The sequence below is a fragment of the Alligator sinensis genome, unplaced genomic scaffold (genome assembly GCF_000455745.1).
Source record: "Alligator sinensis unplaced genomic scaffold, ASM45574v1 scaffold331_1, whole genome shotgun sequence".
Taxonomy (NCBI): Eukaryota; Metazoa; Chordata; order Crocodylia; family Alligatoridae; genus Alligator; species Alligator sinensis.
The window spans coordinates 679,558-692,530 of NW_005842033.1; the positions used below are offsets into that span (position 1 = coordinate 679,558).

Below are 12,973 nucleotides of genomic sequence, written 5' to 3' on the forward strand. Positions count from 1 at the left end.
TACTTGAACCTGGCAGCAGGTGAATCTTAGGTTCCCTTTCAGAACAGTCTTGCTAACTGGTCTGTGGACTAATCTCTTCCTCTGGGTTCATCTCTATTTATAGACAGTAAAGATAAGTGGGGTACAGACGGGCAGAAAGTAGATCCAGAGAATTGTGGCACTGCGACCGGGGGACTTCCTGCATTTGAGGCTTCCAGCAAATAGGTAAATTGAAACAGAGTGTAAAAGGAGAAGAAGGGCATAGGAGATGAGTAGTGACAAGGTAAGCTTCATACCTGGACATTCAGTTTCAACGTTGGACTGTGTATGCTGGGGGTTGAGCTAAATGGCTAAGGGGTTCACAGTATAGTTAGCTAGTGGGTACGCATTTTAAGGCATCTTAAAGGTTGACCCTTAGTATAAGGTTAGGTAAATTTTAAATTATATTCTCTTGCTATTCAGCTTCTACATATCTTGCCTATTAGGCAAACCTTTCATAGGATAACTTTACCCTGAGAATTCAAGTGGTACTATACAAGTCAGGTGCCTGCTCCTCTTTTATTACATAACAAACTGATTTTACTATGTAGTAAACATATCATGTATCCCAATCCTAAAACATACTATTCTGCACGTGTCAGCTTTTTTCAATTCTAAAAGGAAACATTGTCTTATCATCTACTGTTTAACTATAGGAAGTGTGAAAAAAATACAGGTCATTCCTCCAAAGAATTTGTCCTGGGATGAAGCAAGTGTCTGTATTATATTTAATTAGACTATTGTATATATTTAAACTGTAGACCAAACAGGATAATATCTTTTTCCAGGAACTGGTATTGTTCCTGTCACATCAGAAAATGACCAAAATGTTACAGTAATAGTACACATATTTTTGTTTCCGTTCCAGACATTTTTAACTAGGGCAGTGCAGTGGAAGTAAAGTCTAGCCTTGGCCCCATGCACAAGAGGAGGTAGTGGCAAGGCTACCAGTCTGGTTCCTTACACTCAACAGTTGGGACACTCATCCAGGATGTGGAGGCCCAGGCTCAATTCTTACCTCTCCCCTGGGAGACTAGAACCCACTTAACTTCCCTCTCCCAGGAAAGTGCCCTAACCACTCTGCTTCAGAGTGTGCTGCTCTCAATTTCTCCTACTGAAGATATTCCACTTCAATAAAATAAATATTCACAAGAGCGGAGACTGGAAACCAAGTATTGTACCTCATCGAGGTGTATACCCTGTGGAGTCCTAAAAAACCTCAAAAAACTAAAAACTTGCATATTACTTTTACACATTTTTACTTGCAATCCCATTACCTAGTTTGCCCCAGCATGTCTGACTGTGGTACAGGAAACAATAAAGCATTTGTTATATTTATAGACAGGTAAAATTGAACACAGAATTCCAGTTGCAGTAGTAGCAATTTTACAGTATCAGCATTAACACCAGTATCTTAAGGGGCTAAGCCAGTCACCCAGAAAGACAAATGAAGAGCTACTAACAGCACCCAGATGTATCAATCTCATCTTTTTTACTTTAACTACTAGGTCACTTTTCCCGTGTTGCTAAAATATGAAGGCTATACTTGTACTTGTTTTGAACTGCAATTACTAGATACTGGAGTGATCACAGATCTCAAGTGATTTCTATCTTAAATTCCAGACCAGTCACTTGAGTGATGTCTTCAAAAGCACCAAGTGACCATAGAGCTAAATCCTATTGAAAACCAATTAAATTTGCTGTGCAGAAGTCATTTTGGTGCTTTTTAAGAGTCATCATTCTACTTCTAGTTATTTTATTCTTTATTTACAAAACCTAAAAAAATTTCAGTATAGCACAGCATTTTAGGAGAGATTGTGCACATGTGCACTATTTCTCCTCCTATTTCCAAAAACATTGTTATACCTCCCCTACTACTTACAAGCATATAGTATCCCTAACCCAACTACAGAAAATTGTTTACACATAAAACTAATATTTGGGAAGCATTTAGCAGACTTTAAATGCAATTTATCATTTGAAACCCCAGGGCACAATTTAGCATCTGCAAGCCTAGAAACACATGACTAGCTCATCTGTTGCCAACCACTAATGCTGTATGCACCAATGTTGGAAAAATCACTTTGCAAGGTGTTTCATAGACACTTGTGAAGATTGTTTTTGTCCTGAAAAAAAAAAGCTTACAATCTAAAGACCCAAAATTCAGGGGAAAGTGAGAAGGAAAAAAAGAATTCACAAGAAATAATGATATTGCTCTGCTTTCTGCAGATAATTAAATATACTCAGATTTCTGTACTATCAACTATTGCTACACTGAACATTCTGAGAAAACCCAAATGAGTTTTAGTTTCACATATATTTTGAAACTTTTTCCAGATCTGATCATGGACTCACAAAACAAAAAGCTTGTCAACTCGTTTCTGTCCTAAGAAGAAAGATTTTGCCAAAGCTATGAACATATGATAATGAAGCCCTGTCCAGTTTAGGTTGACTAAACTGAAGAAGTCAGACATCAGAAGTCAGACGTTGTTAAATCAATAGTGGTGTGGTCTCCTGTGTGCTAAATATTAGGGCTGTGCAAAGCTTCGGTAGCCAATTTGATTCGGAGGAGATTCAGCTCGATTCGGGGGCCGAATCTCCGAATCCAAAGATCCATTTAAAAGGTCTGAATCGAATCAGAAGCCTCCTAGGTGGACCCGGGTTCCGTGCTAGTAAGTAGGGGGTGGAGGGCTGGAGGAGGGTGGGGGGACCATGGGAGGATGCCCCCCCAGCCCCATTCCCTCCCCCAATTGCTGGGCAGTGGGGGGGCAGTAGAGATTGCCCCCGTCCCATGCCTGGCACCCGTGCAGCAGCTGTCGCATCACACAGCTGTAGCATCTCGAAGCTGGGGCAGCTTCAGCAGTCACCCGGAGCGCGGTAGCGCTCAGCCCGAGCAGCCCCAGCTCCTGGACAGTGTGCAGAGCCCCAAAGCATCCTGCTGAGCCGTGCTGCACCCTCGCAATGTGACAGTGGCTGGACAGGGGGGCAGGCAGGGGTGCCCCACACTGCTTGGGGGGCTCTGCCATAAGCCCTCAGAAGCTCTGATGGCCACTGCAGGACCTGGTGAGTGCGGGGCTTTTTTTTAAAGTGCTGGGACGCTGGGGCCAGGTGGGGCAGCCATGGGAGTGGGGTTGGGGTTCGGGAAGCAGGTGGGGGAGTGGGGCCCCGCTCAACACCACCATGCCCCCACTACCAACACTGCTACCAGCACCTGTTCGATTCAGAGGAGATTCAGTGGCCGAATCTCCGAATCAGAATCAGCCAAGTCAAATCAGGACAGCGATTCGAATCACTGCCCCTCCCAATCAGCTGAATCCAAAGCCAAATAGAATACCTGCCGCTTCGCACAGTCATACTAAATATATTTTTCTTAATGCTTACCTTGGTGAGAGGGGCCCACATAGTGCAGCACAACAGTTAGTAAAGATGTTACCATAACTGTATGGGTTGTAGTTCTCTTTACCTCTTTTATTTGACCAAGATCCTTTAATCTGAAGAGAGAGGAAAAAAATGCATTGTATATTATATCATTTGTAAACTCATGAAGGACGTTATGGATAATCAAAGCAAAGTTTTACAATTTAGAACTAGAGGTAAGAAAACAAAAAGTGGTGTTTACATTAATGTAGAGGTTTTAAGTTATATGCTGAGTGGCTGCATGGGTTCTCCAGTATCTGGAATGTATGGCTCTGATCCTACAAAAATATATATGTGCAAATGTATACGGACTCCCTGCAGTCTCACAGGACTATGACAGAGTATGACAGGGGTTGGCAACCACTGAGTAACAGAGGGCCAAATAGCACAGCTTGGCCATATGGAAGGCTGGAACACATAATTTATTATGGAGTTGATCTTCAACAGCAACATGACAATGGATGGCTGCTTCACAAACCATGTGTACAAGGACCACTGGACTCACTCAAGCTCCTTGCAGTCTGTCAACAGTGGGGAAGATGTGCAGAGCACCCACCAGAGAAATCCCTGTCCCCTCCAAGCCCTTGGGAGAGACAGGTCTCCAGCCCTGTAAACCCAAGGGGAGTTGGAGGCAGGCAGCCCTTGCTCATATTGACATAAGCAGGCCCCCTCTGCACTTCATACCCCAGCAAAATGTTCCTATCTGTAGAGTGCCCCTACCTACTTCAATTGAGCATGAACAGCCCCACACTGATCACTACCTCACTGCTCTGCTAGTTCATGTCTTATTTGGGACACGTTCCAGTCTTTGCAGCTGGTCCCCAGCGAGTGGTACACCAAAGTCTGGGTCCGAACAGACTATGAGGAGCATTCCAAAGCATAGCATACTTCTGGATACATTCAAGAGCTGCACTAATCACATGTCCACTCTGTACCACACACTGGCAACAGCTGCAGGAGCAGGGATTGGGACAGAAGCACCAACATGTGCCTAACCAGCCTGACACTTCGTGCAAAATGGCTTCTGGACACAGAGAAACTGCTGCAGCTAAGCGGTTTGTTCTGTGCTGCATGCCAGGCTAGTCATGGACTTGCTTCTGCCTCTGTCCCAGGCCTTGCTGCTGCCTGGCATGTGGTGCAGAATGGGCCACTATGGCTCCCCACACATCCAAAAGTGTGCAGTACTTTGGGATGCTCCTTGCAGTCTGCCAGATCCCAAAGCTTGGCAGGCCATTCTGACCCTTGGAGTATGAAGATTAACACATAACCAGGTTTTTGCATAAAAAGAGTGACTTTAATTTAAGAAGATAGCCACTTTATCAAGATTACAAAATACTCTGGAGAAACACTGGAAGTACAATGTACAATTATAAATAACTAACAAGAATACTTGTCCATCATATTCTTTAGCCCTTCAGCTTCCATGAAGCAAACAAGCAAAGGTTATTATCCACTCTTTCAATTTCAGCCTACTAAATCTGGAGTAGAGGCTAGTAAGGAGTATTTTGCAATCTTGCAGCTAGGACCCCAGGAGGGGAAACAAATTCCATGTTCTCCCTTATGAATTCCCTGATGTAAAACCAGTAATTTCTATTTTGACCATGAAAAGCCTAATTATTTGAGCTTTTTGTGGCGAAAAGGTGAATTAGTGAGCTCCTTAGTCTAAGTAAGCAGTCTTGCTGTAATACCTTGAAAAATGCATGTCTTTACTTAATGCGAGTAAGCACTTTACTTGGACACAGGCATGTTGCACTGTCACTATTCTTTATCTGAGAGCTTGCCAAGACTCCTGAAGAGCATTTTATTTGACAAAATGAATGAAAATTAGTTTGTCTAGAAAGCCAAGGCTGGCTTCAATTCAAAACAGCCATGGACTGTTACTTCACTTTATCTTTCTTGTCTTACTGAACAAAAACAGGTGTACTTCTTTGACTGGCTACTTGCCTGGATATTTAGCACTGAAGAATGCTACACCCTGCATCTTTATCCTCTGTAGTTTATAAAATACAGAAATCACAAATAAGCTTTTAAGCAATAACCAAAATACATCCAAACAAACACAAAGAGCTATGTTTCAGGTTATCAATCAACTATGAAAAGGACTATAATAAAATGCATAAAAATAAGCATGGTTTTATGCAATTCCTTCAGAATTTCATGTTGTTATATTTAGTTTAAATAGCTAGGCTGAACCACGAGCCCTTGCACCATTTGCTAGTTAGCTGCTTCTCCTTTTTAAACTCATATTTCTTAGAGCAATAATTTGTTTAGGAGAAACATGTTTCTATCTCCATAATTAGTTAGACAAAGCTGGAACAATGGAACAGATAAATCCAAATTACATGTGCAACAGATTGTGGAAACAGATAAGGCTGACCTAGAAAAAAAAGATCTTTGTCTTACAGTGGAAAACTGGCCTCAAGTTGCCAGAAGAAGTCAGAGACAAGAAACTATGGAACTTTTGAGACCTAAATTGGCAGGTACCTTTCAAAACTCTGTTCAAAGTCAAATAATTTAAATATTTTTAAATGCACGATTAAGGAGTCCAGTAGAAAACCAGGAGGTACTATAAATTACTGGTTATTTTTCTAGTAAACTTAAAGCATTATGTAGGATTTTTGAAGTACGAGTATTGGCTTACTTGGTTGGTTTGTTTTGTGTCTATCCTTTCTTTTCTTTCATTTTCTGTTTCCAGACATGCATCTAACTAGTGTAAGGCATGCTGGATACACTAAAAACTTAATGATTTTTTAAACCACTATTGTGGTCCATGATGCTTCCTTTGATACACTGCATCAAATATTACTTAGTTTCTACCTCACTAGAGCCCACTCATATAAATATATATATATATACACACAGTTCCCATTTTGCATTAAATAGGAGTGAAACCATACAATATATACAATTAGCACAAATGCAACTTTCATATTTACTATATGAAGCAGATCAAGAACTTACATCTTCATTTGTTGTTTGATTGGAGCTGATCAAATATGTGTGAAAACCTGAGAGACCAACAATGGACCAAACAGAGAAAAAGCATACCACAGCTTCCAGCACAGTGAGTAAAAGTCAAGGAAGTATAAACAAACACAAAATTTGCATGCAATCTAGTAATTATGAGCACTCACCTAGTCCTTTGGATCTGTGAAGTTCTGCACTTTGATCTATGCAACACTCACAACACCCATATTACTCAGGGATTTTGACTGTGAAAAACAGAGGCACAGGCCAAGACCACGAACTGCCCAAGGCCATTTGCTAAATCAGTGGCAAAGACAAAACCATAACTATTGTTTGTACTAGTTTATAACTAGTACTGATAGATGCTGCAGCAATACAAATTAGATCTCAGGAGACTTCCTGTTGCCAGTCATGTGTGCTAGGAGATCAGACTGTCTTTTCTTCTGTCCCTGAAGTCAAGATACTGATCAAGGGTCCCACATTTTTATGATCAGACCAAAAGTAGTGAAAAAAACAAAAACAAAAAATCCACTTGCTCTCCTTTACCAGCCTGCCAAATAAATGATGAAGATGATGGAATATACTTTACTGTTCCATCTGAGACCTGAAACACCCCAAATAAAGCAACTGTGGAATGTGCAGGGCTTGTTTACAGTGTTTAATCTTTTCAAATTTTCGGATTGTAAAGCACGTAGCTGAAAAGCACCAAATGTATTGATTCTATTATGATAAACACAAGGTTATCACTCAATCATGCCTCAACACTATTTTTAAAGATGATATTAGTCATTTTCCTTTTTTGTAGTTCTGAAATGCCTTCTTTCTTTCCCAGAGATGACCACCAGACAAAATGATGAGTAATTAGCTTTTCCTAAGACATTTATGTCACCATGAAATTAGTCAGCTGATAGGGTGCTGTAAGTACACAGCATATTACAACATGCCTTTGACTATGCCTAAATGACATTATCTCAATTAAGATGCCACATTTTGCTCCTAAAGAAAGCAACCATTACAGCCAGGCTTTCTATTGATAGTGTATTTACATATTTGACATGCTATAGCTAAGCACTTAAAACTCTTACTTTCTGTTAATATATTATCTGGGATAGGCTAATAGGAGGATTTAGCCAGGAAATATAAACCAAGAGGAGAAAAGGCTCTGGCTTCTACAAAAATGTATGATAAATCAATAAAGCATGTGACACTTGGGGAGGGGGGGAGAATAGGATAAAAATTATTCTGTACACAAGCATTAATTAAGACCAGTTTCCAAGACAACATTTCTCAAAATATTCAAGAACAAGGACATTTTAGGTTTCAACATGCACAACTTGTAACCTCATTTATTAACCTCTTAAATGTACACAATTCCCTTCACACTATGAAAAGACCAAACTCTAAAAATGAAATATCATGGATGACCTGATCCCTTAAAAATTAAAACAAAATCCAAATGTATGCAAGGCAAAGGGTCATAAAACAGTTTTGCACTTTAGCACTGCTATGCTCCAATGAATGGGGGCCATCCATCTAATCTGTTATTATTCTGTTGTTGCCAAAAAGTAACTATAACTCTTTTTGGCCCCGTCACCTAATTTTGCTCAAATACAGTATAGTATAAATGGCAGAAATATTCATACTCAAGCAGAAATGGAAGATGAGCCAACAATTTATTAGTTTTTTCGGAGAATATAAATACTTATCAGTGTGTAAAGAAAAGTTTTGCTCAGGATATAGGCAACTCAACTTGAAACATTCCCCTTCAGCAACAGAATGGATGAAACCAAGATGGATTCCTGAGCAGCAGTTGTGCTACTTTTCTTTCTGTCCCTCAGGAGATACTTGCGGGACACAGGTGGGCAAAAAAAGAAAATTTGCTTTGTGGATCAAGCAGAAATAGCAACAGCACAACTTGTGTGGCAGGACAGGTAGATTAAAGGAAATTCAGAAAACCTGGTAGGAAAGCAGGCTGTTGCTGACAGGGGCTGAGAAGCAAATGAGAATGGGGGAACAGTCTGCAAACAGCAGGCACAAGGCAACCATGGAAATTGGGCTGCTGGCACAGCATGATAGAGCCTCTAAATGAAACCACGAATGGTGGAATTTAGCCTGGCTAGTAGAACCTATTAGCCCATTTTCAAATTGCTCTCAGAGACAGATGAACCAGGTCTAAGGAATGCCAGTTACTTGCATACATAGGTTGGATATTGGGAAGAACTTTCTGACTATGAAGGTAGTTAAGCATTAAGACAGGCTACCTAGAGAGGTGGTGCAATCTCCAATCTTGGACATTTTTAAGAGCAGGTTAGACTTGGCCAGGGTGGTTGGGTCAGGGATGATCCTGCCTGAGCAGTGTTGAATGAGATGACTCATAAAGTCCCTTCCACACCTGAGTCTATCGCTGTTTTTGGACTGTCCCACCAGAACAGTCAAGCAGATCCGTGTTAATCTTTCATTGTAACTGACTAGAAAGTTGTACCTCACTATTTGCAACTTTTCCTTTGTGCTAGCCCTAGTGAATTATCCCTCTCTTCTACCTATTGACAGGAACACTTTTCAGGAACACATAAGATGCTTAAACCAACAGGGCCTAGTAGCTCATTTGTCAATGAAACCTTCCTCCTGAGACAGTGGTTCACCTAGTGTCCTACACCAAATGTCTGAAAAAGATTTGGGGCACTATATCATTTAGAGCAACCTGATTGAAGAGGTACCATTACAGAACATTCCCTTGTGATCTGGACACTGATGGTGTTAATTAATTATGCAAAAAAAGATATTAGGACAAACTTTCTTCTTATAATGGTGGTTGAGCACTGGAACAGATCAACTAGAAAGGTTGGGGAATCTTGAGGGGTCCCTTCTGTTAAATTTTTGTGACTCCATAGCAGTTGGGAGTTAGACTAGCCCACAGAAGACAGCACACACAACTACAATGACTGGTAATCTTATTGTTCTGAGCAAGGAGCCAAACAAAGCAAACATGGTGCCTGGAGAGGCACACAAAGTTACAACATTTAAACAAACAGTGCCACATATAATAGCTACTGAACTCTTCCACCACACCTTCCAGCCCTACTTTTCTATGATTCAAACTGTTTCAGAGCATCTCACATTGTGGTATTCCTGCATAAGCTCTTCAAAGATTATCACCCACAATTTCTGAGATACATGTACATATTAAAGAATTTAGTATCGCAACACTCCAGGTAAGGGAGAGAAGCATTAGCTCAAGTCAACAGGCTGCAGCACAGCCTGTTCCTTCTGTAATTCAGACAGATCTAATTGAATTTGCAATATGGAGCCCTCTGAAACATGCTACCCTATGCTCCCTACCCAAGTGGGACAAAGGGAAGAAGATTCTGGAGATGGGAAATAGGAGCTTCCTGGAACCTCACCACAAGGCGTTCACAAGAGTGTGTCTCCTAAGAGTTTCCTGACCTACAACTACAGCCTAAATGCGCCACAGAATGGAATCTTTATTGTGTCCTTTCACTTAGCAGATGCTGCCCTAAGCTAGGGACATCTGCCATGAACAATGGCCTTAGTGGGTGACGGTCTAGAAGGTGACCTTCCTTCTCTGAACATAATAATGCCTCAAGTGAAGAAGGTAGGGCTTTTCCAGACTTCTTTCAAATAAAAACAACAATCAAGAACAAAAGGGCTTTCTTGTATTTTTTTTAAGGTAAGCATATGTCTCAATGTCCTTAAAAGGAACAAAAAGGCAAATCACCCAAGTACTGAGTTTAATACTCATCTAGTTTAGACCAAAGTAAATATCTGGGGAAATAGGTAAGTTATAAAAAAATATATGTTTTGCTTAGCATACAGAAAGCTATGTATTTTACACTGTGCTCATAAAGATGAAAATGAGAAAATAAAAAGATGGAAGGCCATTAATTATTTTGAATAAAGATAACTTATACATGTCTGTTGAATACATAGCGGTTACCGCAGTCCTTGAGTATGGTAATATTGTGCAAGACAGCTAGCATCTTGAACAACTCAGTTTGTCACATAGCTCAATAACAATGCTATCTGCTGAACACCAAAGTTTTAAACATTCATGATTCGACTACCTTGACCCAAAGCAAAATTCCTGGTACTGTTAGGCAATTTTATATTTTTATTTTTAGGAATATCAGCCAGCCCATTAAGCTGTCTAACACATTAAAATCAGGCTGTTTCTACACGATGCTCTACTGAGCTTTTTAAACTGGCAAGCCCTTGAAAGCAAATTATGAATAAAAAGCCTATTGTTTCCGTACAAGGATCCACAAATGTGGAATCAATTACCTTTTGATTTAAGAATAAATGGAAGCTTTTCCATTTTGGGATAACTGAAAGACTAATCCATTATTAGAAGTGATTGAAATTCTTTTAATTGGAAGCTATTGTTGTGCTCTTTAGGATAGTTTGTGATTCATAAAAAACAATGCCCTTGCTTAAAACGGGAGTTTGTATTTCGGAGATTCTGAGATGAATACACAAATCAGGGAACATGACAGAAGTTAGGTCTGAAAAAATTAGAAAGTGTGACACTTAGCAATACACAGAGGTGGAGAGCGGAAGCTTCCTTTATGTACTATACCTTTTTTAAAATCAATGTGTTACTTATCATCAAGATGAAAAATAAACAATTAAGAGTGAAGTCAAGAAATTTCCATGACGCTTTTTTTTTTGCAGAATATTTTCATATGCATTCTCTCTGTCCTCCTTATTAACTGGGGGTGGGGGGAGGCAGGGGAGTGTTGTACATACATCTCAGCATACTCTACAGATCCCCCTAGTCTGCCTGGCAACAGATGGCACTAGTGCATAGGGCAGCTCTGATTAGCTGACCCATGGTCAGCCTGTATTTCCCTGCAGCAATGTGAGGATTGTGAAGGGGACATGTTTCATTTCATGCTGCAGCAGCAGAGTCCAGCAAGCAACACACTGTCTCCCAGGGGAAGGAAAAGGAAAATGCTAGACGACTATGTCTTCTTCTGAGAGAAGCCACAACATGCACAGGCATTCATGCTCCCAGAAGGAACTCTCCTGTGCGTGATTTAACTCTAATTGTTCCCAGGTTATTTTTCTTCTGGGGTGGCCATTTTTTCTCTGGGAGAAAAAGCCTGAACAACTCTACACTTGAGGTTTCTCCTTGGAGAACAGCGACTCTCCCAGGATAAACTGAATGTCTCTATGAGGCCTCAGGAAAAAAATTAAAGGATTTTTACACTGAATTTGTGAGTGGTATAAATGGTTTCTCACACCTGATCCAAAAACAGGAACAGGGAGTTAGAAGAGCTATAATTCCCCACAGAAGTTTAAGCAGGAAGTCAAAGAGTAAGGCTGGCAGCTCCCCCCATCTTTCCTTCTTGTTAGGAAAGAACAAAAGCCCTAATCTATGCCTGACAGACAACTAGTGAAACTAGCAGGAAGCTGCTGAGAAGTGTTAAAAAGCAACAGTGATATTGAACTATATAGATAGAGGCAGTGTAGGGCAAAATCTAAGTACTTGAAAATATGATTTCTAGACACAGTAAAATATATCCAAAAGAACAGACTAAATTATCAGTAGGAAAATACTTCAGCAAGATTAGATTGTTGAATTTTAGTTTAAGTTTTTAGATGTTTTATAATAGACTTCTACTATTTTACCACCAAGAGTCAATGAGTTTTAGATAACTTTCTTCTTGAGAGTCTGGACAAGTCCATTTTAAAAAAAGGAGTGAATACAGGATGATGTAATTTACTTTAATCTGGTGTAAAATTATCCAGGGAAAAATATGTTATAAAACTATACTAGCATGTGTGTGGTCTATCCACAGTTTATCCCAGAGTAGCAGTTTGCTCAAAGCAAACAGTCTATTAGCTTCCCCTCCCAACCTATGGGAAAGGCACTGTTATACCTGACTTTTATGTGTAGCTACCTTGGCATAGCTGCACAGCTGTCTGTTCTGGTGCAATCTGAATTTACATACAATGATATAAGTTACACTGATGCAAAATGTGCAGTACATCTAGGACCTGATTAGTATAGAGCAGCGGTTTTCAACTTCTTTTCATTTGCAGACCCCCATTCCTAATGGAGGTGAAAATCTCTTTGGAAGTTTCAAATGGAGGTGCAGACCCTTTTGATGGATCATAGTCACCTTTTGCGGACCCCTTAGACATAGTCTACAGACCATAGGCTGAAAACCACTGGTATAGAGCATTTAAAACTAAATAATTCACAATCCATAGTTTTCTCTTGAATTGGCTCTGAGAATTCTATAACAGTTAATAGGCACTATATATCTTTACCTAGAGAAGATCTATCTCCAAAAAATGCAAGATAGTCAAAATAAGTTTGCCTAATCCAGGGACGGGCAATTATTTTGGGCGGAGGGCCGCTTACTGAGTTTTGGGAAGCCTCGAGGGCCGCACGACAAGCAGCCAGGGGCATCATAGACATCATAGACATCAGGGCTGGAAGGGACCTCGGAAGATCATTGAGTCCAGCCTCCTGCCCAAAGGGCAGGAAGTCAGCTGGGGTCATAGGATCCCAGCAAGATAAGCATCCAGTTTCATCTTGAAGGTG

General features: G+C 40.4%; 1 protein-coding gene across 5 annotated transcripts in view; it reads right to left on the reverse strand.

Annotated features, from left to right (window-relative positions):
• The window catches only part of ZDHHC14 (zinc finger DHHC-type containing 14), a 248,705-nt gene that overhangs the window by 61,757 nt on the left and 173,975 nt on the right, over positions 1-12,973 (reverse strand). For all 5 annotated transcript variants that reach the window (XM_025202659.1, XM_006022379.3, XM_006022378.3 and 2 more), the window contains exons 6-7: positions 6,397-6,499; positions 3,400-3,509 (exon numbers count right to left, since the gene is read on the reverse strand). In XM_025202659.1, the coding sequence (XP_025058444.1) occupies positions 3,400-3,509; positions 6,397-6,499 (213 nt within the window). The remainder of the gene's footprint in view (positions 1-3,399; positions 3,510-6,396; positions 6,500-12,973) is intronic.